The following is a 25,857-nucleotide window of genomic DNA, read 5'->3' as shown; positions in this document are numbered from 1 at the left end:
GTAGTTGTAGAATCATTAGGAAGAGAGCAACATGCGAAAATAATCAAGTGGCATTAAGGTTAATTTTCTGTAATATTCATTTTGATCTTGGATAAGGGTAAAGCATCATTTCAACGCTTTACCTTATCTACTGTACTGATAATAAAATTAGTGTTCCTCAGTAAAGAGAGTTAGTTTTTATTTCTGAGTAAGACAGATTTGATATGGAGGCTCGGACTTGAAAAGGATTTGCACCATTTGAAAATGATGGTAGTTAGCTACATCATAAGAAATATTACTGTATGGACTTCCAGATTTCCACAAAGCAAACACTCCATTATGTCCCGTGGTGGACTACATTTAGTTTCATTGCTACATAACTGCTAAACATCTTTCTATGTTACTTTAGTCATTAATGGTTAAGTCTTCTTTATTATCAAGAAGCTATCATACCACTTTCACTCATCATAGCAGTAAAACCAGTAAACTGGATACACACATGCCATGTGTGTATCCAGTTCACTCTTATCAAGAATGAATAGCTCTCATTTCAAAGAAAGATACCAGAACTTCATATTTGCCCAGGTGATCTCCTCAGTTTACATATTGTGTCTTTATTCACGAATGTTCTCTTAGATCAGTGAAAGCAGGTAGACATCCATTTACCTTTGTCTCAAGCAAGACTTTCTGGCAGAGATATTGTCTGCTCATTAGGCTGTCATTCAATCTGGCTACTTCACATGCCAGAATAAGTTTTACCAACAAATTGAGGGTGCATCAATGGGTAGTCCTCTTTCTCCCACTCTTGCTAGGTACTTCATGGAACAATTCAAACAATGGATACTGAACAGTCTTTCCTAAAAGACTTCAGAACCATAAGTAGATGATAGTCTCAGAGTTTGGCATAATTCCCTTACAGATCTACAAGAGTCTGTCAATAAGATCAACAGTTTTCACCACTGTATCCAGTTCACTCTTGAAGTATAAGAGGATAATTAGATTGCCTTTTTAGATCTCTTTTTACTTCATCAATCAGACAATAGCATTCATTTCTCAGTTTTTAGAAAGATAATACATACCAGACTTTACATTTATGTTCTTTCATGCCATGTGTGTCAAAAATCAGGCACCATTAAAACTGGTATATCGAGCTCACTCTCACTGCTCTACTGAAATACTGCTCATTAGGAAATAAATCACATTAATTTCACTTTCCTTGCTAATGGCTTTACTGCATTTTATGTCAACATAATCATTGATAGTTATCGAGTTTTCCTTGATATCTGTCTCTCATTGTTGGGCTACAAGTGTCCTTTCATCATATTAACAAGATTTCTACTTTTCTAGGCTCTGCAAAAGATAAACTTCCATCTTTGACCTACCCTGAAGTCTACCAAATTCCTTGCCAGTGTGGGTTATCATATTTTGGCTAAACACGTAGATCAGATGCAGTTCATTGTGATGATCATCTGGACTACATTAAAATCCATGAGCCTGAATAGTATGTACCTTCCAGAACATGCTATCTCCATCAAACATTCGAATCCTTGGAAGAAGACAAAGGTTTTCCATAAAAGTAATTATCTTATGGAATGCTTATATAAAGAAAACTAAAACCTTGCTACATTGTTCAAATCTAAACAGAAGTGATGGGCTGAAATCATGAATTTTATGAGAAATAGTACTTCTGGGGTGCTTAAGGGTCAAAGCTATATAACTGAGAGGAGACCTCCAAATAGCCTTTAAAGGAATGCGGAGAACCGACCAGGGCTTCTGACCTAATGTCCAATCCTCACCTTCTCGTGGTGCACCCTGTTGGGTATCTACTTTGATACTGAACGAACGAGGATGGGCTGGCAATTTGGGATTTAGCCGACCAAATTGTATTCTTATTGGTTAAACCAAAATAAAAAATGATGGTACAACATGACAAAATTTCATGCCGGCTGGGGCATTGCCTGGTTAAACAAGGCCCCCGTTGTTTTTGCCGGGGAACCAGGGTGAACAGCGAAAAGTCAGCTACTGGAACAAATCTGAAAACAAACCCCAACTCAACATCACCAGAGTTAAAGATCGGTACTATCAACGTAAGAAGCCTGAATGGCAAAGAAATGGAGCTAGCTGAGGAATTAGATAAGTACCAGATCGACATAATAGGGGTGACTGAAACAAAAAAGACAAAAACTGGTGAGATCTTTCTGAGCAATAAATAAAAAATGTTATATTCAGGCAATGAGAATCAAGGAAAAGAAGGAGTAGCCATAGTATTCAACACAAAATACGAGGCTAATCTTCTTGAATGGCAGTCAGTCTCAAGTAGAGTAATGTGGGCAAACATGAGAATGGGGAACTGGATAATGAGACTTATTTGTGCCTATGGTCCCATAGAAGGTTCTAATAAGGTAGAAGTGGAGGAATTTTTTGACACTTTAGAAAAAGCAACTGCACAATGAAAAAGGAAAAGTTGGTCCTTGTTGGGGATCTAAATAGCAGAGTAGGAAATGATTGCGAGACATACAAAAATATTTTAGGAAAATTTGGAGAAACGAGCAAAGCTAATAATAATGGCAAATATCTGTTGGATTTCTGCTCAAGACATGGACTGGTTATTACTAACACCATGTTCCAACATAAAAATGTGCACAAATTCACATGGAGAGAAGAGGCTAGGAATAAAAAAAAGTCTCATTGACTATGTTATTGTTGATTGTGATGTTTTCTCCCTGGTGCAGGACACCAGAGTGTACAAAGGTTTTGAAATTGGAAGTGATCACTATTTAGTTTTGAGCAGGATAAAATTGAATATCATATTGAAAAGAATAACATGTAAGAAAGTTTTAAAGCGAATAAAAGTTGAGCAGCTCTCAGATATGAACTGTAGACTAAAGTACAGAAAGATTATTGAAAAGAAAATGAAAGAGTTTGAGAACAGGAATCAAACCTTGGAGATTCAGTGGCAAACTCTGAAGAAATCATTGATTGATTCTGCCAGAGAGGAATGTGGTGAGGTTGAGTGCAAGGATAAAAAAATCAGAACTCCCTGGTGGACACAGGAAGTTAAAGAAGCAGTGAAGGAAAAGAAGAAAGCATATCAAAAGTTCCTGGCAAATAAGTCGGCTTTTACTCTTACAGAATACAGAGAAGAAAGGTGACATGAAAGTGGTAGAAAAAGATATCCTTGAAGTATGGAGTAATTACTTTGAAAAACTGCTAAATGAAACAAGCAGTGATGACAGCACAGTGGTAAAAAACACTGACCAGGCATGCAGACAGGAATACATATCTATACTTGAAGTAGAAAAAACCATCAAAGGCTTGAAATGTGGAAAGGCAGCAGGAGTAGATGATATTCGACCAGAAATGCTGAAGTATGGTGGTATAAGAGTCTTACAGTGGCTGCATTGCATAGTTCAGAAAGCCTGGACTGAGGGACGAATTCCTGATGATTGGAGTATAGCTCTCATAGTACCCATATATAAAAAGGGAAATAAAACTGAATGTGAGAATTACAGAGGTATTTCCCTACTGAGTGTTCCTGGCAAGATCTATGCAAGTATACTTGAGAAACGGTTGAGAAGAATTGTGGAAGAAAATCTTGGTGAAATAAAGACGAAGTATTGCTTGATATAATGCCCCATTCAGGCCAAATAGAGGCTGTCAGGATCAGATCTTCACTTTACGACAAATAGTCGAGAAAGCATGGGAATATAACAAAGATCTGTATTTAAGTTTTGTCGATTTGGAAAAGGCACATGACAAGGTGCCAAGAGAGAAGTTATTCAATACGCTGCAGTTATATGGTGTCAATGGGGCATTATATCAAGCAATACTTCGTCTTTATTTGAGTTGTAAGTCAGCAGTTAGAATTGAAGTACAGGAAGATGGTTTAATGTTAAATCTGGTGAGAGACAAGGATGTACATTATCTCCTCTGTTATTCATTATCTATATGGATCACATTATGAAGGAAAGTGGTATTAAACCTAATATCAAAATTGGAGATGTTAATGTCAGCTCTTTGCTTTATGCGGATGATGTTATACTTCTAAATAAATCCGCTACAAGTCTGCAAGATTCTCTGACTAAATTGAATAGCTGTTGTAATAGATATGGTATGAAGGTCAGCAATAAAAAGACAAAGACAATGAAAATAGGCAGAATCGTTGAAAATGTCAACTGTGTTGTGAATGGAGAACCTGTGGAACAAGTAAAACATTTCAGTTACTTAGGCACGATTTTTACTGAAGATGGTAAATTAAATATAGAAATAGACAACAGAATCAGCAAAGCTGGTATGGTGGGAAGTCAGTTGAATAAATTCATATGGAATAAGAGAGAAATTAGTCAGAACACTAAATTAGCTGTATACAAGACAGTGTTCAAACCAGTTTTAACTTATGGATCTGAGAGCTGGGTCAGAAGTAAAACACTTCAAATCAAAGACTAGAGACCGCAGATATGAGAGTTCTGAGAAAGATTAGAGGCGTGAACAGATGGCATCAATGACAATAACATATTAAAAATGAGGATATTAGGAAAGAACTTGACATTGTCAGCATCCAGGAATGCGTTAGCAGAGCTAATCTCAGGTTGTATGGTCACTTAAATAGAATGGGAGAGGAAAGATTAGCAAAACAAGTGTTCTGTGCCAGGTTGGCAGGAAAATGACCCAGAGGAAGACCAAGATATAGGTGGATTGATACGGTACAAAGTGCCTTAGATGATAGAAATATAAGATCTGATAATGTTGGAGTCTTGACAAGTAACAGACTGATTTGGAGGAAAATTGTAGATAGGAAGTTAATAATGATGTAAATTTTTCATGTAGTACTGTCATATCTGCACACCATTTGAGGGTACATGGCAGGAATTTGATGATGATGATTATGATAGTTCTTCTCCACAGATAGCTTTCTCCACCTTTGCAACGAGTCGCCTTGGTGTTGCACCACCTTAGCTCAGTCCTGAAGATACTTTCAGACGCAAACTTTGTTTGCTCACACTTGGATAAAGGATTAAACTCAACTTATACTTCTCCACAAGTTCTGAAAATAATAAAATTTATTAGGACCTTACCATATTTAGACAATATCACTCAATATCATGTACGTGGAGTTTGTGTTTTCACAATATCGTTTATGTGGAGTTTGTGTTTTCAATGTTGTGTCTTCCAGAAGATTCTACAATGAAACAGTTTTTCCTATTTTTAATTTGAAAACATACTGAAGATGTTCTTGATGTTAGGGAAAAAATTCTATGCTAATAAAAATTATGTAAGTAAAATCCATATTAAGTTTGATTAATAATTATCGCTTACTTTCTGATCCATCAAGTTATCAGATAGCAAATTACTGACCAATAAGTATCTCGACAGTAATTAAGATGTTGGCACAGTTGATAATAGGCAGAATTTGGAAATGGGTAGATAATGATACTCTATATAGCAGGGGTCGGCAAACTTGTTTGACCGTCAACCCCTTCAAGAGTTTCTTGACTTTTTATTGACCCCCCCTCTATTTTACTATTACGTAATTATAATAGGACAAGCAAAAAAAGATGCTTATGCGAGTTTTTAGGCTTAATGTCAAAGGGATACGTTTTTGACGTCCTTCTTAACATTACATATTTGATAGGAGGGATAAATAATATATAAAATATAAAATTTCATTTAGATAATAAAATAACAATAATACAATCTTCCTTACATATATGAAAATAAGACTTTTAATTAACTTAGTATACAATTTATTAATGTTGTCAATGTGAAGGGTGTGCTTCTTTGCCGGGTGGGAACCACCGACATTCGTTTATTGGTAAATACATTATTTTGGCTTACTTGATTGGGTTCCGTAACTATTTTCATGATCTTTCTCCATCTTACAGGTCCTATTCATGTCAGTGTTCCCACGATTCACTCTTAATTGTGTTGTCATTCAGGATGGAGGTAATCCTAGTTAACCGAATTAAATATTACCGTAGATTGATGTCTTATATTTTTCTATCAACCCCTAACAATGTTATATCTTATATCGACCCTAGGGGTCGATATCGACCACTTTGGTAACCACTGTTATATAGGATAAGGGATAATATAGGATAGGATAGAATAATGATACTCCCTAAGGGGATAGCATAGTTCTGTGAAAGGTATGTCTAGAATGAGTACTTTGCTCAATTTTTATCGAGTTGGATTACATAGAGCTGTGTTACTCGAATCGGAGCAAATAGGACTGAATATGAAGCTGGCAATATGGATAATAATAATATTATTATCCACAGACTTCCATGGAGTCAAAGAATTAAATAAAGAATTTATTTAATTCTTTGCAAGCAATTCATTCTAATCATTCACAATATTCCATGCATAATAAAACCTCTCCTCATTTCTTTGTTCACATTCTCCTTATACAGCTTCCAGTGATGACCTCTTCCCAGGGGCACGCCAGCAATATGTGCAATGTTTGCGATGTACACAGGTGCCAGGATAGTAAAGGCGCCAAAGATTTCAGGCAAAGAGGAAATACTTAAAAAAAATATTATTCATTAATTATATCAAAATAAATTACATTCTTGTTTAAATTTTAATTATATTTTATAGATTTGTCTTAAAAATTATTCATAATCACTTAATTGTTATTATTCCTTAAAATCTTATTTTATTCTGATCCTAGTTCTAACAAGTAGTTTAGCGTAAACAAGTAAAAACTTGAACTTGCGTGAGTTTACTGTTTACAGGATGACGCGAGTTTGAATTTGTTTAATCTTGTTCACACTCGCATTTGATCTAAACATATATAAGAAAATCTGCTGCAGTTTTTAACTTTATTCTATATTCTGCTGAATATAGGCAACATCTTGCAATGTATCTGAATCATCAAGAGAAAAATTTAAATCATTTGAACAATTACAAAAAATGGACAGACTTAATTACATCCTTAAAAAATAAAACTTGTATTGATCATTTGCAACAAACAGTTTTAGATAATGAAAGGAAACATTGGTATGAAGTTATAAAAATAATAATTTTTGTAGTACAGTTTTTAGGCAAACAAAATCTAGCTCTTCGTGGTAAAAGTAATAAACTTTACGATCGCAACAATGGCAATTTTTTAAAATGCATTGAAATGGTAGAAAAGTTTGATTCTTTCATATCGGAACACATGCAATGTGTAGCTAATGATCCTGACTTTAAAAATATGCAATCCTATTTAGGAGATAAAATTCAAAATGAAATACTCACTTTATTGGCATCAAATATTAAAAATAACATTTTTATAAAGTGTTTTCTTATTGGGGAGAGGGGTATAGGGGTTCCAACTAAAGTTTTGCACACAGGCGTCGGACACTACTGGCATGACCCTGCCTCTTCTCTCCCCATCTCCCACCATAATCAATTAAAAACCTCTTTAACATTAATCTGATATGAACCCTTACTAACTGATATGTCTCCATATCACCCCTCCTTCTTTCTATCCACTAGATTCTATAAATTACATCTTCTCAACCTTTCTTCATCTTCAACATTCCAGAGACTAGAAACTGCCTTAGTCAATCATCCTCTGGATCCTTTCCAATACCTCTTCATCCTTTTGAAAACCAGGTGACCAGATCCGTGCGCAGTAGTATTCCATATGTGGTCTAATCAATGCCTTATACAATGGAGACTAAATCTTGTGCAATCTCCACACGAGTACTTCTGTATCGTTATCAGAATTCATCATGTTGTCCTTTAAATTTTACTTCCCCCATCTCCAAGAATATATCCCCATCAAGCGTGTACTCTACAACCCATCTTTGTTTTCCAAATTTTAAAACCTTATATTTCACAACATTGAAATGAATCCCCACTCCTGTGCCCATTTACACAGTTTATTCAAGTCTTCTTTAAGTTCACAACATTTGCTCTGCTCTACTCCTCCAAGTTCTTACCAATCTTACATTATCTGCAAACAACTAAATATTCTCATTCAAATCCTCCCCATATCATTAACATACAGGTTAAATAGCAACAGCTCTAAACAGACCCCCTGAGGCACACCATTCTCCTCTTCAGGGATATTTCTCTGCCATACACAACTTGCTGATAATTATTAGACAGCTATCTCCAATTTAATGCACTAATCTAATGTTCAACCTCATCCATTCTAGTTTAACTACCAACTTAAGTGACAATCTATCTAAAGCCTTTGTAAAATTTTGTCCAATGCACCTGTAACCTTATTGTATCAGGTAAGCAGATCACTAAAACATGACCTTCCTTTAGCAAATCTGTACTCCATCAAAGAGAATACGACTATTGTTTACCCAAATCTGAATCCTTGTTTTCAGTAATCTCTCCAACACAATACCTGACACATAGATTGGCCTATAATTTGAAGATTGAGTTCTGTGACAAAGTGATGCAATATTGCCTTCCTTCCACTCCTTTGAAAATTGACCCAATGTAAGACTCATATTGAACAAGTATACTAAGGAAAATGTCAACTTCCAGGCACATTTCCTCAAAACCCATGTTGATATATCAAGTCTGACAGCCTTATTAACATCAAGTTTGCTTAATTACCCCTATCTATACCTTGTTCACTCAGTCAGTCTTGCCTCTTCCATTGCACGATGTAACGTTCACAAGAATGAAATACCTTTATAAATTGCTCATTTAATATCTCAACAATGTCCTTCATAGCAGTTATTCTTTTACCATTTTTTTTCAATTAATGTCATTCTTCCATTATTTTTTCTCCTGCTAACTACATACCAAAAGAACTCCCTAGAGCTTTTTTTTTTCATTAGCTAAGTGCTAATGAAATATCCTTACCATCCAAGTCATCTTCATCACCCATCCTCTATACTCCTCATGGAATTGATAATTACCACTCATCTTATTTTGCCTCCATAATGCACTTTTCTTCTGTACTACATGTTTGATCTCTGCATTCATCCATTTTACACTACCTTATTTTACCTTCTGAGCCTCAGAATGCACCCAGACACTGCTTCTAGATAATGCTTGAATATTATCCTAGCAGCTTTCCATCCAGCTCCTCACTCCATGCAATAGCTGCACGCTATCTCCTGAGCTTCTCATTATCTTCATCATCAGCAGCATAGTGTTCCACATATACCCTTTCCTTACAGAAGTCTTCACATGGCTGTCAACCACCAAGTTAATCACTTCATGGTCACTCTTATCAACCAGAGGGAGATTTGACATTTGACACTTCATTTATGACATCCTCTGATGAGATAACCAAATACAAGACCCCAATCCTTACACACACTGTTATATGCTGCATGATGTAGTTGTCCCTCAAAAACTAGAAGTAGATATAGCATCTTTACTTCTAGATGCTATCTCGTCATCACTATCTACATTTCCATAATTGAAACCATCCATCATGATCACTCTTTTCCTATTTATTTGGCTAATTTGCTTATACATTTGATGGTCGCTACTCACCACATTACTAAATCTATACAACATCTGACTATATATTTAATTCTGTTCACTTCTATCTCACACCACACTGCCTCAAAACCACTGCCACTACTACCCCTTGAATCTTTACCTTACATAGTTTACTCCTTTTTTATCATCAACAGCATTCCACCTCTTTCTTTACCATTTGTCTTCATGAAAAATATATCCTTCCACCTTCATTCCATTCAGAATGTCATCCTTATCCAACCATGTCTCACTTATTTCAACAATCTTTGGATGAAAGAACTCATTTAATGCAACAATTTAATTCTCCTTGTTTCTGATAGTTCTAGCATTTGTGTACAAACATAATAGTTCATTTCTGAATATGTAACAAGTTTTATAACACTTATAAAATTTGTTTGATAACACTTTAGATGTGACTTCTCCATGCCTGCTTGAGCCATTCCTCTTTCTCATTATCCATCCCAGCACCCTCTTTAAATTCAATTATTCCCCCTACATTTCAGGTCATCCCATTCCTTTCTTGTCTACTCACACTTTTACTTCCTTTTTGAGCATTGACCTTCCTCATATTATGTTCCCTTATCTGTCTGTCTTGCACACTTGTTCTCTTATTCTCTACACTCATGTGCTACACACTTCTCCATTCATGAGCACCACTTCAATTCCTCCTTCTTTATTGTTCTGTTCTTCCACATCCCTTCTTACTTGTTCAGATTCATTCTCCACATTCATTACTTTCCCTTCCAGCAGCATTTCCAAGTGACTTTCACTAAACAATTCAAATGTAGTCCAACACACTTATACAGCTCCATTCATCTTTCAAACTCATACCACACATTCCCAAACTGCATTCCTTTCTCTTCACACATTTCTGCTAACATTCATAATCTGCCTCATCTCATCACTGTCATACCTGGGCAACACAATAGCTACCTTTCCTATCACACTATTATCTTTGATTTTCCTCAACAATCTCCAGCGCATCCAATCTTACATTCTCCTGTTTCCAATCAAGTCATTTGTTCCTACTACAACTACCAACTTGTTTGCTCATTACTCCTCATACCCAATACCTCAAATATTCAACTCATTCTCCTTCTTCTTAACCACACCTCTAATAACCAAGTTCCTCATACAATAAGATAAGAAGGTGAGAGATGAACAGATAACAAAGATACTGCAGGATGGCTTAAATAAACTGGCAGTGGGGCAAAGGATAATGGCTGCAAGTTTAATGTGGCAAAGTGTAAGGTAATTTATTTTATTTCATATCCAAACACAAGTGGTAGAGTAGTAAGTAATTGGTGCAACATTGTTTACAACAAATTAGGATACATTACAAATGAGAACAGCTTAAATTTGGTGGGTGAACTATACAGGGAATAATAAGTAAAATATGAAGAAAAAAGAAACCATATATAAGTTATATACAATAAATATGGTCAGATATTCCTCCAATATCTTGTGTAGTCAACTGCTCTTTCTGTGCAGGATATAATGTCCTCTTTTGTGCAAGGTGACTGAAGAACAGGACAAGAAAGGTGTTCCATGGACTGGGTTTTCCCACACTCACAATTATCTGGTCCAATGAGGTCGCCCCATTTGATGAGGTTTTGTTTGCAGTGTCCTGTCATTCGTAGTCTAGTTAGGGTAATGCACAGTGGCTATCATAAGCTGCTTACTACATTCATGAAATGTTGACAAAGTGAACAGGCCAGAGATCTTGGGTAACTGTGAATAGGAAGTTGAAGTTTATAGAATATTGCAAAGATAGTCAAAACAGCTCATCAGGTTACTTGGATGCTAAAGAACACAGTGACTAGCAGGGATAGGGAGGATATTATTACACCTCTTTATAAGGCATAGACACATGTTGATTATAGTGCACAGATCTAGTTACCCAAATTCCTTAGGGATGAAAAAAATGGTGGAGGGGATCCAGAAACAACTAAGCTGTGACAGGTCTATGAAATGTTCACGATATAGATTGAAGGTCTGTGATGAGTTACAAAGGCTAGTTGATAGGCCGAAAAGGCAAGATGTGACAAAGATAGTCAAAACAGCTCATCATGTAAGCTATTAAATGAGCTTTATAGGACTGCAGTTTGCAGTTTTTTTTTTACATGGCAGTTAGTGAGAAACAAGGAGCTATCCCTGGATATTATATAAGAGTGTGGACTCTATGAAGACTAGTTGTATGAGGACTACTATTTTTTTTTCTTGGAAGGTAGTGGTGAATCAGTGAATGGATTATTGGTTATGTGAGTGCTTTGTTGGTGAATGGGTTCACAAGGAGAAGTATGATAATTATTGTATAAATAATTAGTATGGTCCCACCACAACGAGTAACTTTGTAGAGATGCCTAAGAAAATCATCATCATCAATTTCTTATGTTCCCTCAAGGGATGTGCAAGTTACTATGAAAATAGTACTAAACAATAGATATGCATTATTACTAATTTTCTGTCAACAATTTTTCCCCCTCTAAATTAGCAGATCTTATAGTTTTGAGTCCTAGGGACACTTCTGATTGCAATTTCCCCTCCCCCTAGATCTTGGTGTTCTTTTTCCTCCCAATAATCCCATAAGCCAGAGTCTTTTTCCTCCCAATAATCCCATAACTAATATATATTGCTAACATCTTTTCCCTTCAGATTCTTATGACACAACACCACTCCAAGCTATCCCTTCAGTTGTCATAATCATCTTCTTTGTAATTACATATATATCCCTTTCTTAACTGAAAATGCCACATCTGACAATCTTGTGTCCAGATGGAATGATTGTTTTCCCCAGTTGTAGATGAGTTGCTAACTTGATTACTTCAAAGTCCACTGATGCTACTGCAATATTCAGTATCCATTACAGGTGACTATCTCTTAGAAGATGTAGAAATTCCATTTCTTTCCACCACGTCTCCATTCCTTCTACTAATATGTGCCTCCATAATAATTTCTGGTCCTGCCCTCATTGCACTAACTTGCATATCATCTACAATTTCTCATGCACTCCTTGACCTACAACAGCAGCAATTAACTTTATATTTCACCATTCTGGCTTCTTTACTTAGATAGCCAGATATCCTCAAATGCATTGCCCTGTGTATCTCTGTCTTCCTGCTAACATCTACTCTTTTCAGCTTCAATTCTTATGGTATCTTTCACAACCCCCCCCCTTTCCCTCCACACCTAACCTCTCTAAAAATACTATACCATCATATTCTTCCCCTTTGAGTATATTATTCTCTGTCAACTAGGTCTCACTAACAGCTATAACTTTTGGCATGCTAAAAACTTTCCCATTTTACTCAATGTCGGACTTCTGTCTTTACTATATATAAACTGCAATATCCCCTTCAGCTCACAGCATCCTCGCGCTTTCTACTGACTATCCAACTCAATTCAGGAACTATATTCATAGCATAATTTGATCATTTTCCTATTTACTTGCTTCAAGGATGCTCACCCATCCATAAAAACTAGTTTCTCTGTCCCACTTCTGAACTCTTACTAAACCACATTCAAATGCAAACCACCACTTTATATGATTCCTATTGCTTAATAAATTCACTCTACATCATTTCTCCTGCATTACCTATGCATTGGATTATTTGCAATTACAATTCCTCTTAACTTGCTCATCTCTATCATATTGTTGCAGACAAAATCTTTACTTTCTCATACTTTTTATTCAATTGTGCTAGCGACTCTTTCATATCGTCTTACTATATATTACACTTGTCACTGCTTGTCAGATCTGTACATACCAATAATAAATTTAGTTTAATCCTTTATCCAAGTGTGAGCAAACAACGTTTGCACCTGAAAGCATCTTCAGGACCGAGGTAAGATGGTACAACACCGGGCAGCTTGTTGCAAAGATGGAGCAAGCTAACATCACTCCTATCACAGTATCTCCCATAATGCAAAACACATCCTTGCGGATATGTATAATGTTATGCATTAAGGGAATGGCCACTACCCAGACTAGTTTTGACCTTTATTGAGGTCTTTTCAGTGGGAGCCAGGCCCGAGTGGAGATACCAGGCAGAAGCATTAGCAAGGTCATCTCTACCTGTAGGAGTTGCCAAACGGTGTGCCACCTTTTTATTAAATTACTCTGGATTTAGAGAAAGATGTTGAAAGTTTATTTTTCACTTGGTTAGACTATAATAAATTTAGTTTAATCCTTTATCCAAGTGTGAGCAAACAAAGTTTGCGCCTGAAAGTATCTTCAGGACTGGGGTAAGATGGTACAACACCGGGCAACTCGTTGCAAAGGTGGAGCAAGCTGACATCACTCTTGCCCGGTGTTGTACCATCTTACCCCAGTACTGAAGATACTTTCAGGCGCAAACTTTGTTTGCTCACACTTGGATAAAGGATTAAACTAAATTTATTATAGTCTAACCAAGTGAAAAATAAACTTTCAACATCTGTACATACCAAAATAATCACATCTTTCACTTTTTCTCTCTACATCACCTCTCCTCTTATCAAGGAATCTCTTCACACCCAAAATTTCTTTCTTTCATATACAGCTTTCCCTTCTCCCACCCCCCCACCTTCTTTCACTTCTCTGCCATGCCCCCCCCCCCCAAACACACAACAGTGTTTCTCCAACCATTCCATCTCACGGTGGTGTCCTGCAAAGAACTCCATGTAAGTGTGCTATATCATTACCATCTGGTCATTCTCCTCATCTTCCACTATTTTGTTCATGCTATGGCACATACCATATTCACCTTGCTCACTTCCACCACTTTACTTTCAACTGTTAAATAGTCCTTCTCTATATTAAAAATAGAGAAATCTGTCTGAAGAGTCAGGGTGATCAGTATTGGTGAGCAATAAAAACAGTAAATTAATTTTGCAAACTTTGGTAAGAAATTTTTAGCTAAAATACATGAAAAAGAGGGAATTTTGAGTTTGGCATTAGCTCATGTACTGTCCTGTCAGAACTGTGTATAAAAGAATAGTTTAGGTAGTTGAGATGGCTGGAAGTTTAGGAAGCTGTAATTGAGATTTCATTATGAACAGCAGGTTGTTAGGTTTGGATGAATGCAAGTAGTAATGCAAGTCATTTATGTCTGAATTAAAGTGGATGTGAAAGTTTTTTTTTTTTATGTATTTTTGTTATTTTTTGCAGGATATTTTTTCTAATCTTCATGGTATCTCTTTCATGACTGCTGATGTTTGGAAGTTAATCTTAAAGCAGTAAAATGCAGAGAATGAGATGGTAGACTTATTCTGTGTGTGTGTGTAGGGAGTACCCAGTCACTGGTCCATGTGTTGCCTCAGACAATGACTGTCATATCATGATCCTAAAACCTAATCTGGACTGCTGTAATTAACATGCGTGCTACCCATAGTGTTTTCCTCACTCACAATGGTTTAAAAACACGAGTTTCCAGAGGGGAGAGGGATCCTACTTGTCTGCATCAAAGATCAATTAACTTGGAAGGGAGGAGAAAAAAAAAAAGCCTATAGAAGATTCTTCTAATGACATGACTTGAAATTGAACCAGTGAACCTATAAAAGTCTCTCTTCTCTTGTCTAGAAGTGCAGAACAAAAACATTGCCACAATACTAAATGCTAAGCATGTGTGTGTATAGACCCCTCCTCCATGGAGTCAGGACCTCATCCAGAAAAAGAGCCTTGCATATGTGATTACAGTACCTAATTTCAACTTAAATGTAATTGTATTTGTTTTACTTAGATACAAGTACGAATTGTTATTCTTGGTAGTCCAACAAATAAGTAGATTATTTATATTAAAGAGAAATGAGCTAATGTTTTGATAGACAAAGCAGTCACGCTGTACAGTAAGGAGGAACATTTATGACATAAAAATGTTATGAAAAAACAAGTAACTGGTAAAATCAGTGATCCATATAAAATGCCCTGTCTTGATTTTTTTTTTAAAACTTCATTGTTTCAATTAATGTGCATCTACATGCTGATCACATTTTTTATTTCACCTTAAAACTTCATTTTTAAATGAAACTTATCCCACAGCCCTATATACTTATTCCAGTGTTACATCAAGTCCGCGCGGTTAGCCTAGTGGCTTTGCGCTTCGCAACCATATGCCTGGGGAAGGAGTGTCCTAGGTTCGATTCCCGTCGGAGACGTGAGGAGCTGAAGGATCTTCCTCAGCCATAGCCAAGTTAGCCGGTCTTGGGCGTGGGCAGTAGGGTTTTTTCCGCCAGTTTATCTGGTGTTTTTCATCCCGCAAGCAGGCAAACCGGTCCCTTGAACACACACGGATCTACAGCCAAGAATACCTTGAGGCATAGGAGTGACCATTCTATCCTCGTATTTCGGTTACGAAATCCAAGCATGCTTGGAAGGTTGTGGGCCTTAAAGGCCTGTTAAAGCCATTGGGATAGATAGAGTGTTACATCAATGCTAAATGAATAACACTGTGAATAACTGTTCCAGAACTTTCAAGTGAGGCGAGTGATTTATAGGAATTGGTAACATTATCTGACAAGTAGCTCGAGTTACAGCTACTGAATACTAACAATTTGAAAAGATTTTCTAGAGGTGCACTTTGGATTACTGATTACAAAACATATTACAACTTCATTTATCTGTATTATGTATAATTACCAATATAAAATAAAGAATAAGCAAAACAAGAATTCCAATATTCTCATTGTATATAATAATTTTCTTGTATAAGAAAGAATACAATCACTACTTTTTGATAATGTCATTTTAAGTTGTGATATCACTATCTGACAAAAATTTGACCTGCCTGTTGAAAATATTAATGACAATACAGCAAAGACAAACATGTGTCTGTGTGCATATACATGCATGCATGCACACGCGCACACAAAACTTTCTTACTTTAGGTGAGAGATCCCATTTTAATCTAATGGGAGATGGTGGTTCTGCTTCAATTAATTGCTGTGTATCTCCATCTTCAGAATACCTATAAAGTGAAGTATTTGTTTTTACATTAGATAAGTTTCATAAAATTAATAATCAATGTATTTATTACTTTTAGGACATTATGCAATAGACAAAATAAATAAAAAAGTGTTTATTTAATATCATCATTGTTCATCAATTTCTTACATACCTCAAGGAATGTACAAGCTATCATGACAGTATTATGAAATTAAGTTACATGCTAGCTTCCAATCAACAATTTTCTTGCAAATTAATCTTCCAGATCTCCAATGTTACATTTTGATCTTCTTTACATGAAACTATATAGTCAGCAACTGATCTTTCTTAGGGTCTTTTCCTACCATTAAACACTTGATTTACTAACATTTCCCCTCCTGTTCAGTTAAGATTAGCTCTGCTCAAACAATTTTGAATGCTAACAGTGTCAAGTTCCTATCTAATATTTACACTATTAATGCACATGTATCTCTATGGGATCTGAAGAATTCTACTCATTCATGGAATGAGTGGAATTGGTTGTCTTGCTCTCTCTCAATCAGTCATGTAATCAAAAATTTCTTTAGCATCTACACTATATCCATCATGCTTTGCTATCATTTGATTTGGTTCAAGCAAATAAGAATATAATCTGGTTGGAAGTTTTTTCCCACTTGGTTAGACTATAATAAATTTAGTTTAATCCTTTATCCAAGTGTAAGCAAACAAAGTTTGCACCTGAAGTATCTTCAGAACTAAGCTCATGGTAAAGGTGGACCGAGCTCTCATCACTCCTAGTCTTAGTATCTCCCATAATGCAAAGCACATCTCCTTGTGGACATGTATAATGCTATGCATTAAGGGAAGGGACACTACCCAGACCGATTTCAACCTTTATTGAGGTCTCGTGAGTGGGAGCCAGACTCAGAAGTGGTGATACTAAGGTGGAAGCAATGGAGAAGTCATATTTACCTATACGAGTTGCCAAAAGGTGTTTCACTTTATTATTAAATTACTCTGGATTCAGAGAAAGAAGTTACTTCAGGTGCAAACTTTGTTTGCTTACACTTGGATAAAGGATTAAACTAAATTTATTATAATTTGGTTGGTTAAATCCAAAATTGTCAGCCCATCCTCATTTGTTTCATATCTAGGTAGATAATTATTAATGGGGTGCAACACAAGAAGGTGGGGAATGAACAATAAGTCAGAAGAACTGGTCAGTTCTCCACACTTCTTAAAAGCCTATGTGGAGGGTCTCTTCCCAGATATCAGTAATTATGCTCCTTACTATACTCCTAAATCAATCCAGCTCTAGTTTGCAGAATTTCCCAACTAAATAATTGCTGTAATAAATTTGGTAAGAAAATTAGCAAAAAAGACAAAGACTATGAAAATAGGCAGGAACACTGAGCACATCAATTGCATCTTGAATGGGAAACTATAAAACAAGTAAAACATCCGAGTTATTTTTAAGCACAATTTTTAGTGAAGATGGCAATTAAATATGGAAAGAGCATAGCTGATAATGTAGGAAGTCAACTGAATAAAATGACGTAGAATAAGAGCCAAATTAGTCGAAAGAGTGAACTTGTTATATATAAAAATGTGTTCAAACCAATTTTAACTTATGGATCTGTGAGCAGCTTTAGAAATAAAATGCTTGATCAAAGACTATATGAGATATTTGCAGAAAAATTAGGATGCATGTGTGCGTGGGGGGGGGGGGGATGAACACATTAGCATGAATGGCAGAACCATATTAAAAATTAGGCTATTAGTTAGAAACTTATAGCTTAATTTTTTAAAGCCTAATTTTAAGAAGGATAATATTGCTAGTGTTCAGAAATGCATGAGCAGAGAAGGGAAAAGAGAGGTTAGCAAAATAATTTTTTTTTCCAGGATGGCGGGAAAAACGCAGGCAGATTGATATAGTAAGAAGTGTCCTGGAAGATTTGATGATATTGGAGCCCTGACAGATAGGAAGTTGGCAATGATGTAAACTTTTCATGTAGTATTATCAGAATATCCTATACACTTCCCAAACCTATATATCAGGAATTGGGTGATATCTACTCTATAAAATGCTTATAATGAATTATATATGTTTTCATCCATATATATCCTCTTTTCCACCTATCAGCTAAATTTTGCAAATTACAAACTTTCAGTAGAGTACTTCTGATGAAAATGATTATTAGTCTTCACAGAAAACATTCTACAGTTGCCATTTTGGTCACTTATGAATAACACTTTTGCATCCCCCAAAAAATCCAGATGACCAAATCTGTGCACAATAGGTCAAATGTAGTCATATCGAAGCTTTATTAAGAGGAATAATAACCTCCTTAGATCTGCTTATTAGTATGCTCAACATTCAAGTAATTCTTTGACAATTTTGTGCAAATTTGAAATATATCCTCTGTACTTGAACTCTTTGTCTACCATCAACTCCAGATTTCTGACCTTACCAACTTCTGGAAGGGCAACCCTATTAATACAACATAGTTTGCAATCTCATCAGCCAACGGTGCATAACATTACACTTTGTCACATTAAACAAAAACAAATTCCATATAACTTGCTGAACAATCATTCCTGAAACATTCTGATCATATTTATCTCAATGTAGAAAACCTATATAAACTTTGCATGGATAGATTAACATATATATAAAAAAATAGCAATAGCTTTATTCTATTCTGTTATGTGCTAAGTGGATCAATGTGTTGTTATGCATTACTCTAGTGATACTGAAATGGGTTGGAATTATGTTACAACTAAGGTCATGATATTATTTCTATTAAATGCAGTTGTTTTCAACTCAGTCTGTATTTTGCAAAAGGTAAAAATCCTTCTACCTTTAGCACTGAGTGGATATACATATATATCACATGCATGCGTGCATACACACACTGGATGGGCAGGAATGTGCAATATACAGCCTCCTGTCAACTCAACAATGCCTTTCTGTGGTGTGGCCTGTTTCCACACCATGCAATGAGCATTGCAGCTGCAATAGGATATCTTCCTGGTTGGAGTAAATGCCAAATGGACCACTAAATGGTAGATGATCACCTAGTGAAACACCACCACTCTGCTTATTCAGGGACTGAAGGTCATGGATGATATTTTTGGCCTCCAGAGCAGGGGTTCTGGCCTCTACCCCCCCCCTTCTCCATGTAGTGTGAATGATACTCTTGAAGGGTATAACATACTTAGAGATTCCAGACCTTCCTCTCTTTCAAGGGTATACGGTAGTTAAAGCAGTGGTAACACAGGCCAGCTGCCAGATAGTGTACATGCCCAAATCAGTCAGTAACATGTCAAAAGGCTTCCCAGTGCCACATACTCTGCCTGGTCATGCCAGTTGCAGGAGTCCAAGTAGTGCTATGTGGGAGGCACTGTCGAAGCTACAGAATGGCACGGAAACCAGATGCTCTCTGTATGAGTGTAATGTTCATGAGTCTATCTCACCTACTGCATGTCTCCACTCTTTACTTTCATCTAATAATAAACCAAAAATGAAAAATTAAACAGACAAACAATGACAACAAAAACACTAAAAACAAAATAAATCTCCCTCACTAACGAATTCATCTAAACAAATCAAACCAACACGATATTTCAAACTTACCAGGATCACTACAAAAAAAAAAAAAAATCATATCCACTTTACAAATATCTGTGGAATAAATTCTAACATAAACAATGCTCATTACCACCTACAGGAATCCAAACCAGACCTCCTCCTCTTAACAAAAACCCAAATTGCAGCTACTTCAACACAGTCCACATCCAATGCTCAAATTATATTCTTCACAATTCATTTCGCCACAAAGGTGGCGAAATGAACTTTGTATGCACACACACATGCACCAGAGAATATCAAATTTATAATTCCCTGCTTCTGACCTCCTATGGCTGAAGGTTTCCCTGGCCCACTTAGTAACATTCATCTGCTGAATAATATAATTTATTATTTCTATATATTTCACTCCAATATGTGATGAGCTTCTTTCTGGGAGAAGGCAAAAAAAAAGCTGGTAGCAATATTTAAATTCTGAATACAAGAATAAGTCATATAACGTGTATAATAACATGTCTCTGTCGCAGCTGTCCAGTAGGAAGAAACACTATTAAAATTCAGGTGTGGGAATAGATGTATAATTAATTAATTTAAAAATAATAAATAAATAAAAATATAAACAATTAATAGCAATCACATCCCAAAACTAAAAAATAAGCATATAGTCTGTCCGATTAAGAATAGGATGGTGGTGTAGAACTTAACATGATTCAAAAAACAGACATCAAACTTGAACCTATTGTAGTGTGGCATCTTGGTATGGTTCCAGTGAACTCTGTCTAGTGTCAACAGCATGAGAAGCAAAGCCTGATCCAAAGATTATATTAAGATATTTGCTAATCCAAAAATCTTAATATAATCTTCATATTCTGTTTTAATAGTAGCAGAATGACCAGTCAGTCCAAAGCAGCAAAGATGACAAGAACAGGGTGTTTGATAAACACCAGACAAGGATAAAAGGTGATGTACAAATTACATCTGTGAAAGGCCTTGCTGTTTGTTTAGATGTTCCTTTAAAGTCGGGTGTGCTCAATCAGCTTGCAATCTGGAAGAGGGATCATAATTATCAAATATTTTCTGTATCGAGGTCTTGTTTTATCCATTAAGTAATAGAGCAAGTTTTATTTTATTTAATAGAAGAGACACAGAAGAACAAATTAAAATTGTGCATGCTCAGTGTACAAGGCTTTTGATAATATCTATTTTTTATGAAGGATGATGATATGAAGATGTGTGGATATATCTGTCTGTAAAGGATGGTTTCCTGTAAACAGAAAATTCAGTATTACAGCAGAGTTACAATGTATTAAATTATCCAGCTAAATTAAATTAGCTGTACTCAATATTGACTACACTGGTCTAGTTGTGCTAGTTCTCCAGTTCATCAGCTTCATTCAGTTCCATCAACTCTTAGTCATGGGTCTGTGTCTGCCCCCTTACCAAGTATGGTAGAGACCATACTTGGTAAGGGGGCAAGTATGGTAGAGACCAGTGTAGTCAATATGAATACAGCTCCTGTAAAATGCAGTTTTAGTTGGTCATGCTCTTCCTGTAGCTTCTGCTGGAAATTATATGAATGCAGTGAATGTAGCAGTTTCATGTGCCAATCCTGTCTCTATCCATGTGGCAGGATCATATATGATAGGTGTTCCAATGGCAACAATGATCCAGCCACAGCCATCTGCCATAACATCTATGGTAACTCATCATCAGCCTCTCCAACAAGGACATCAGACTGGTCACACACCAGGGGCTAGGCAGCAACTAACACATGTTAATATGCCAACTTCATCAGCATGTGCAGTTTCATCATCAGCTACTTTCCGTTTACAACCACCAAGCTACATTTATGCTCCAAATCCTCCATCACAAGGCAGCACTAGCTGTAATCTAGCCAAATTACAACAGCTAACTAATGGAATAATGGCTATTGTACCTAATCCTTCTGGTGGTTACAATACACCACCTCCAAACTTTACTCTTCCTGCTTCTCAGTCAACTATGACTCCACCTCCACAAATGCAACAGTCTATTGTTCTGGCTCTTCCTAACTTGCAGTCACAGGTACTGCTATCATCTAATAATCCAGGGCATGGGTATAACAAATATAGCCATTGATATCACCTAAGACAGATTCAGCAGAGTCCTAATATTGCAATTGCCTCGAACTTAGTTGCTGCAGGTTATCAGACCCTGAATGGGGTAGGATATAGGATGCAACAAACAGCATCACTTGGAAGTCCTGCAACTGTTCTTAACACTGCAGGTTACATTACTAATACAGAATTTATCAATCAGGCCCAACTTCCAGCAACAGCTGCTATACAGATGGGTATGGTTAATGTTAACATGCATCCACAGGGACAGTATCAAGATGCAATTCAGCCCTCTCGGTAACAAAATACAATGTACACAACTTACAGTTATCACATAAATGGTGTTAACAACACCACAAACACTTTTATTAACAAGGATGTTTTATTAACGCTAATATTTCGCTGATTTTCAAATCAGCATCATCAGAGCACAACACACATGTAAACGCGACAGTGAGTGAAACAATATAATTGCAGAAAGACAAAAGATCTAAAGTCCTATTTTTGGCGCCCTCTAACGAAAAAAAAAAAAAAAAAAAAAACGTAGCAGTTATCCAGGAGTTTTTCTTAGGATAACGGTCTCCCAAATTTTTGGCAAATTAATGCAACCATATTTGTTAAGGTTGGGAGAATTCTTCAAAGCCATTGCTGACTCAAAAAATAGTCTTTCAGATCTATAACGACTCCTAAATAGCACATTCGTTTTTCTCCATCTAATCCTGTGTGAAGGAGTGTCCAAAGCGTGGTCTGCCAGTCCCGACTTGCCATAGTAATAGTAGCGAATGTATCTTTCATGTTCTTCCAGGCGGATGTTCACTGATCTTCCTGTTTGCCCATAATAGGCCAAGTCACAGTCACATGGAACTTCATACACTCCTGGGTGTGCTAAAGGGTGAAGTTTATCCTTTGGTGAGCGGATCAGAGTTGCCAGCTTGACATGAGGCTTGAAGGTGGTGCGAAGGCCATGTTTCACCAATACTTTGGCTATCTTTTCCGATGTACCTCTGATGTAGGGAATAGAAATGGTCATGTTGTATTCTTGTGTATTGGGGGGGGGGGGGCAAGGTAATGGGCCTATGTAGTATTTTTTCTATTTTGTAGGGATTGTAGCCGTTGGCTAAGAACGTATGGCGCAGGTACTGGAGTTCAGTGGTCAGAGCTGTATCGTTAGAACAAATGGCTCTGGCTCTGTGTGTCAGTGTTTTTAAAATGCCGTACTGTTGGACTGGATGATGATGTGATTGTTTATGTAGGTATCTTCCTGTGTGTGTAGGCTTCCTGTAAATAGAAAAAGATAGTGATCCATCTGAAAGGCGGGTGACTAATGTGTCAAGAAATGGTAAACAGTTATTTGATTCTTTTTCTACTGTGAAGTGAATTTTGGGGTGTTGGCTGTTTAGGTAGGTGACAAAAGCATCCAAAGTGTCTTGTCCATGAGGCTAGATGGCAAACACATCATCTACATAGCGCAACCACACTAGTGGCTTGTATGTAGCTGTGGTAAGTACTTTGTTTTCAAAGTGTTCCATGTAAAAATTTGCTAACGGGGGGAACCCATAGCAGTACCATTAATCTGTTTGTAGAAAATTCACTTCACAATAAGTGAAAAAATAAGTCATGAATAACTAGCAACGCCTAAGCTTATCAGTTAGACATAAATGGTGGCTTACCACCACAAGCACTGAACTCAGTGATGAGATGGTGATAATTAATCCTCTTCAGTGTCTCTGTTCCCAACCCACCACCACCCTCCTATCTGTTTCACTTGTCATCAGCATTAGAATGGTACTTAGAGGATGACCATCTCATTAGTGTGGAAAGAAAAACAAATAATAAATCTTATGGTTGCTAGCTGGCCAGCATTTTATCCTTACTGTTTTTGTGTTACTGTTGGAGGAACAAAATAAGTTACAAGAAACTTTAAAAATAGTAAAAATAAAAGTTAAGATAATAATTCAATTGTGAATTTGATGCGAGTGCATAAGGAGTTCATTTTATCCAGAAACTGAAGTAGTTCTGTTTCAGAGTGAGACCAGGTTGCAAAGATATCAGCCACAAAACATAGCCAAATACAAGGTCAAGGAGAAATGGTGTTAGAAATCCAATCCTCTAAATGCTCCATAAATAATAAGCCAAAGTAATTGGTGTTATATTCAGAATTTAAATACTGTTACCAGTTTTTTTTTTGCTTTCTTCCTGAAAGAAGCTCATGACATATTGCATGAAATATATAGGAGTAAAAAATTATATTTAGTTTTCTCTTACATGTGTTAAGCTGTTATTCAAAAATTATATGTCTAACGTGCACATTTCAGTTCAAACAACTAGTAATTCATCCACTGCATTTACTGGTCTCAACTTTGAAAACCACAAAAACTTCTTCATTATTCCTCTACATGAAACTCAACCATCTACAAACCAGCTATGTGAACAGTGAAGTCGTTGTCCTAGGTGACCTGAATGGTCCCAACTCCAACACTACTGATCAAACTGGATGTGATGCAGAAGTTTTTGCTATAAAAGAAAAGTAATTTTCTGAAAAAAGATATTACTTTTTCAGAAAAGTAATAGAATGGATATCAACTGGAAAGAGAAGACAAGGACACCCAAACAGAAGATGGGCAGATGAAATAGAAAAACTTGTTGGAAAGAGATGAATGGCAGAAGAAGACCAAAAAAATTGGAAGATTATGGGGGAGGCCATCATTCAGCAGTGGATTGAAAATGGCTGAGAAAAAAGATATGCAAATCACATCCACAAAATGTAAACCTATCACATGAGTACTGTGAACAGACTAAGATTATAGTCTGGAAATTTGGCTCCAGATGTAAAACCAGTGATTTTTGTCAAATGATTTCAGGCTTCCAATAAGCAGGGAGCAGTCTTGAACAGCAAAATTCTTTTACCACCCAAAGACATTCACATATTACAAATTGAGGAACAAAAGCACTTATACATTCAGCCAATCAGGTAGGCAAAATAAATACAATAAGCGACAGAGTAGATGAGCCATTCTCCAAGAAAATACGCATTATATTACAGATTGGGGAACAAAAGCACTTATACATTCAGCCAATCAGGTAGGCAAAATAAATACAATAAGCGACAGAGCAGATGAGCCATTCTCCAAGAAAACACTCATTATATTACAGATTGGGGAACAAAAGCACTTATACATTCAGCCAATCAGGTAGGCAAAATAAATACAATAAGCGACAGAGCAGACAAGCCATTCTCCAAGAAAATATGCATTATATTAGTATTTATTTATTGTTTGTAAACATAGGAACAGTCATTCACTTTAAGGCAGATGTTTGAGTATGTATGATAATCAAGTACAGTTTGTGACAGCAGAAGTTTGAAACAATGAATTTCATTTAAAACAGCAATGTTGCTATTGGACTCTTTTCAGAACCTTTACAGAAGGTTATAATTTGTTATAGCAAACAAACAAATTTCTTATATTACTGTTGTGTTGACCATATATAGAAATCATTACTGAAATCATTCCTGCATGAAGAATGATACATCATTCTTGACTAATATAGAATCAAGTGTTGACTATAAGAAGAAGTGTAGTGGCTTGAAAACATTTGGTGTGCAAAGGAGTGTTTCTGTTTATAAAACCTATGATATTTATTGCAACTTTGTGTGTGTGGAGTTCACATGAAAGAAATAAAAACAACAATTAAGTATTTGTATTTGGAAAACAACTTACCCCAGTGAAAAATCTTTTGCTAAACAAAATTCCCAAACATGAGACATAATAGGTGCATCAGCCCTGAAAATAAAATTTAAAATGCACATTTATTCTTCAGCCACTGTAGCAGGAATATGCAAATATTTT

The 25,857-nt window shown here is 36.2% G+C and overlaps 1 protein-coding gene across 2 annotated transcripts in view; it reads right to left on the bottom strand.

The window, feature by feature from the left end:
- whd (carnitine O-palmitoyltransferase whd) overlaps positions 1–25,857 on the bottom strand; it is a 297,210-nt gene that overhangs the window by 83,566 nt on the left and 187,787 nt on the right. For both annotated transcript variants that reach the window (XM_090412567.1, XM_090412568.1), the window contains exons 16-17: positions 25,729–25,791; positions 16,283–16,367 (exon numbers count right to left, since the gene is read on the bottom strand). In XM_090412567.1, the coding sequence (XP_090268693.1) occupies positions 16,283–16,367; positions 25,729–25,791 (148 nt within the window). The remainder of the gene's footprint in view (positions 1–16,282; positions 16,368–25,728; positions 25,792–25,857) is intronic.

This window comes from Typopeltis vanoorti, chromosome 23 (assembly GCF_054136105.1).
Source record: "Typopeltis vanoorti isolate ZY-2024b chromosome 23, IOZ_Tvanoo_1.0, whole genome shotgun sequence".
Lineage (NCBI taxonomy): Eukaryota > Metazoa > Arthropoda > Arachnida > Uropygi > Thelyphonidae > Typopeltis > Typopeltis vanoorti.
The sequence above is the reverse complement of the archived record's forward strand: the minus strand, read 5'-3'. Positions and strand labels throughout refer to the sequence as shown.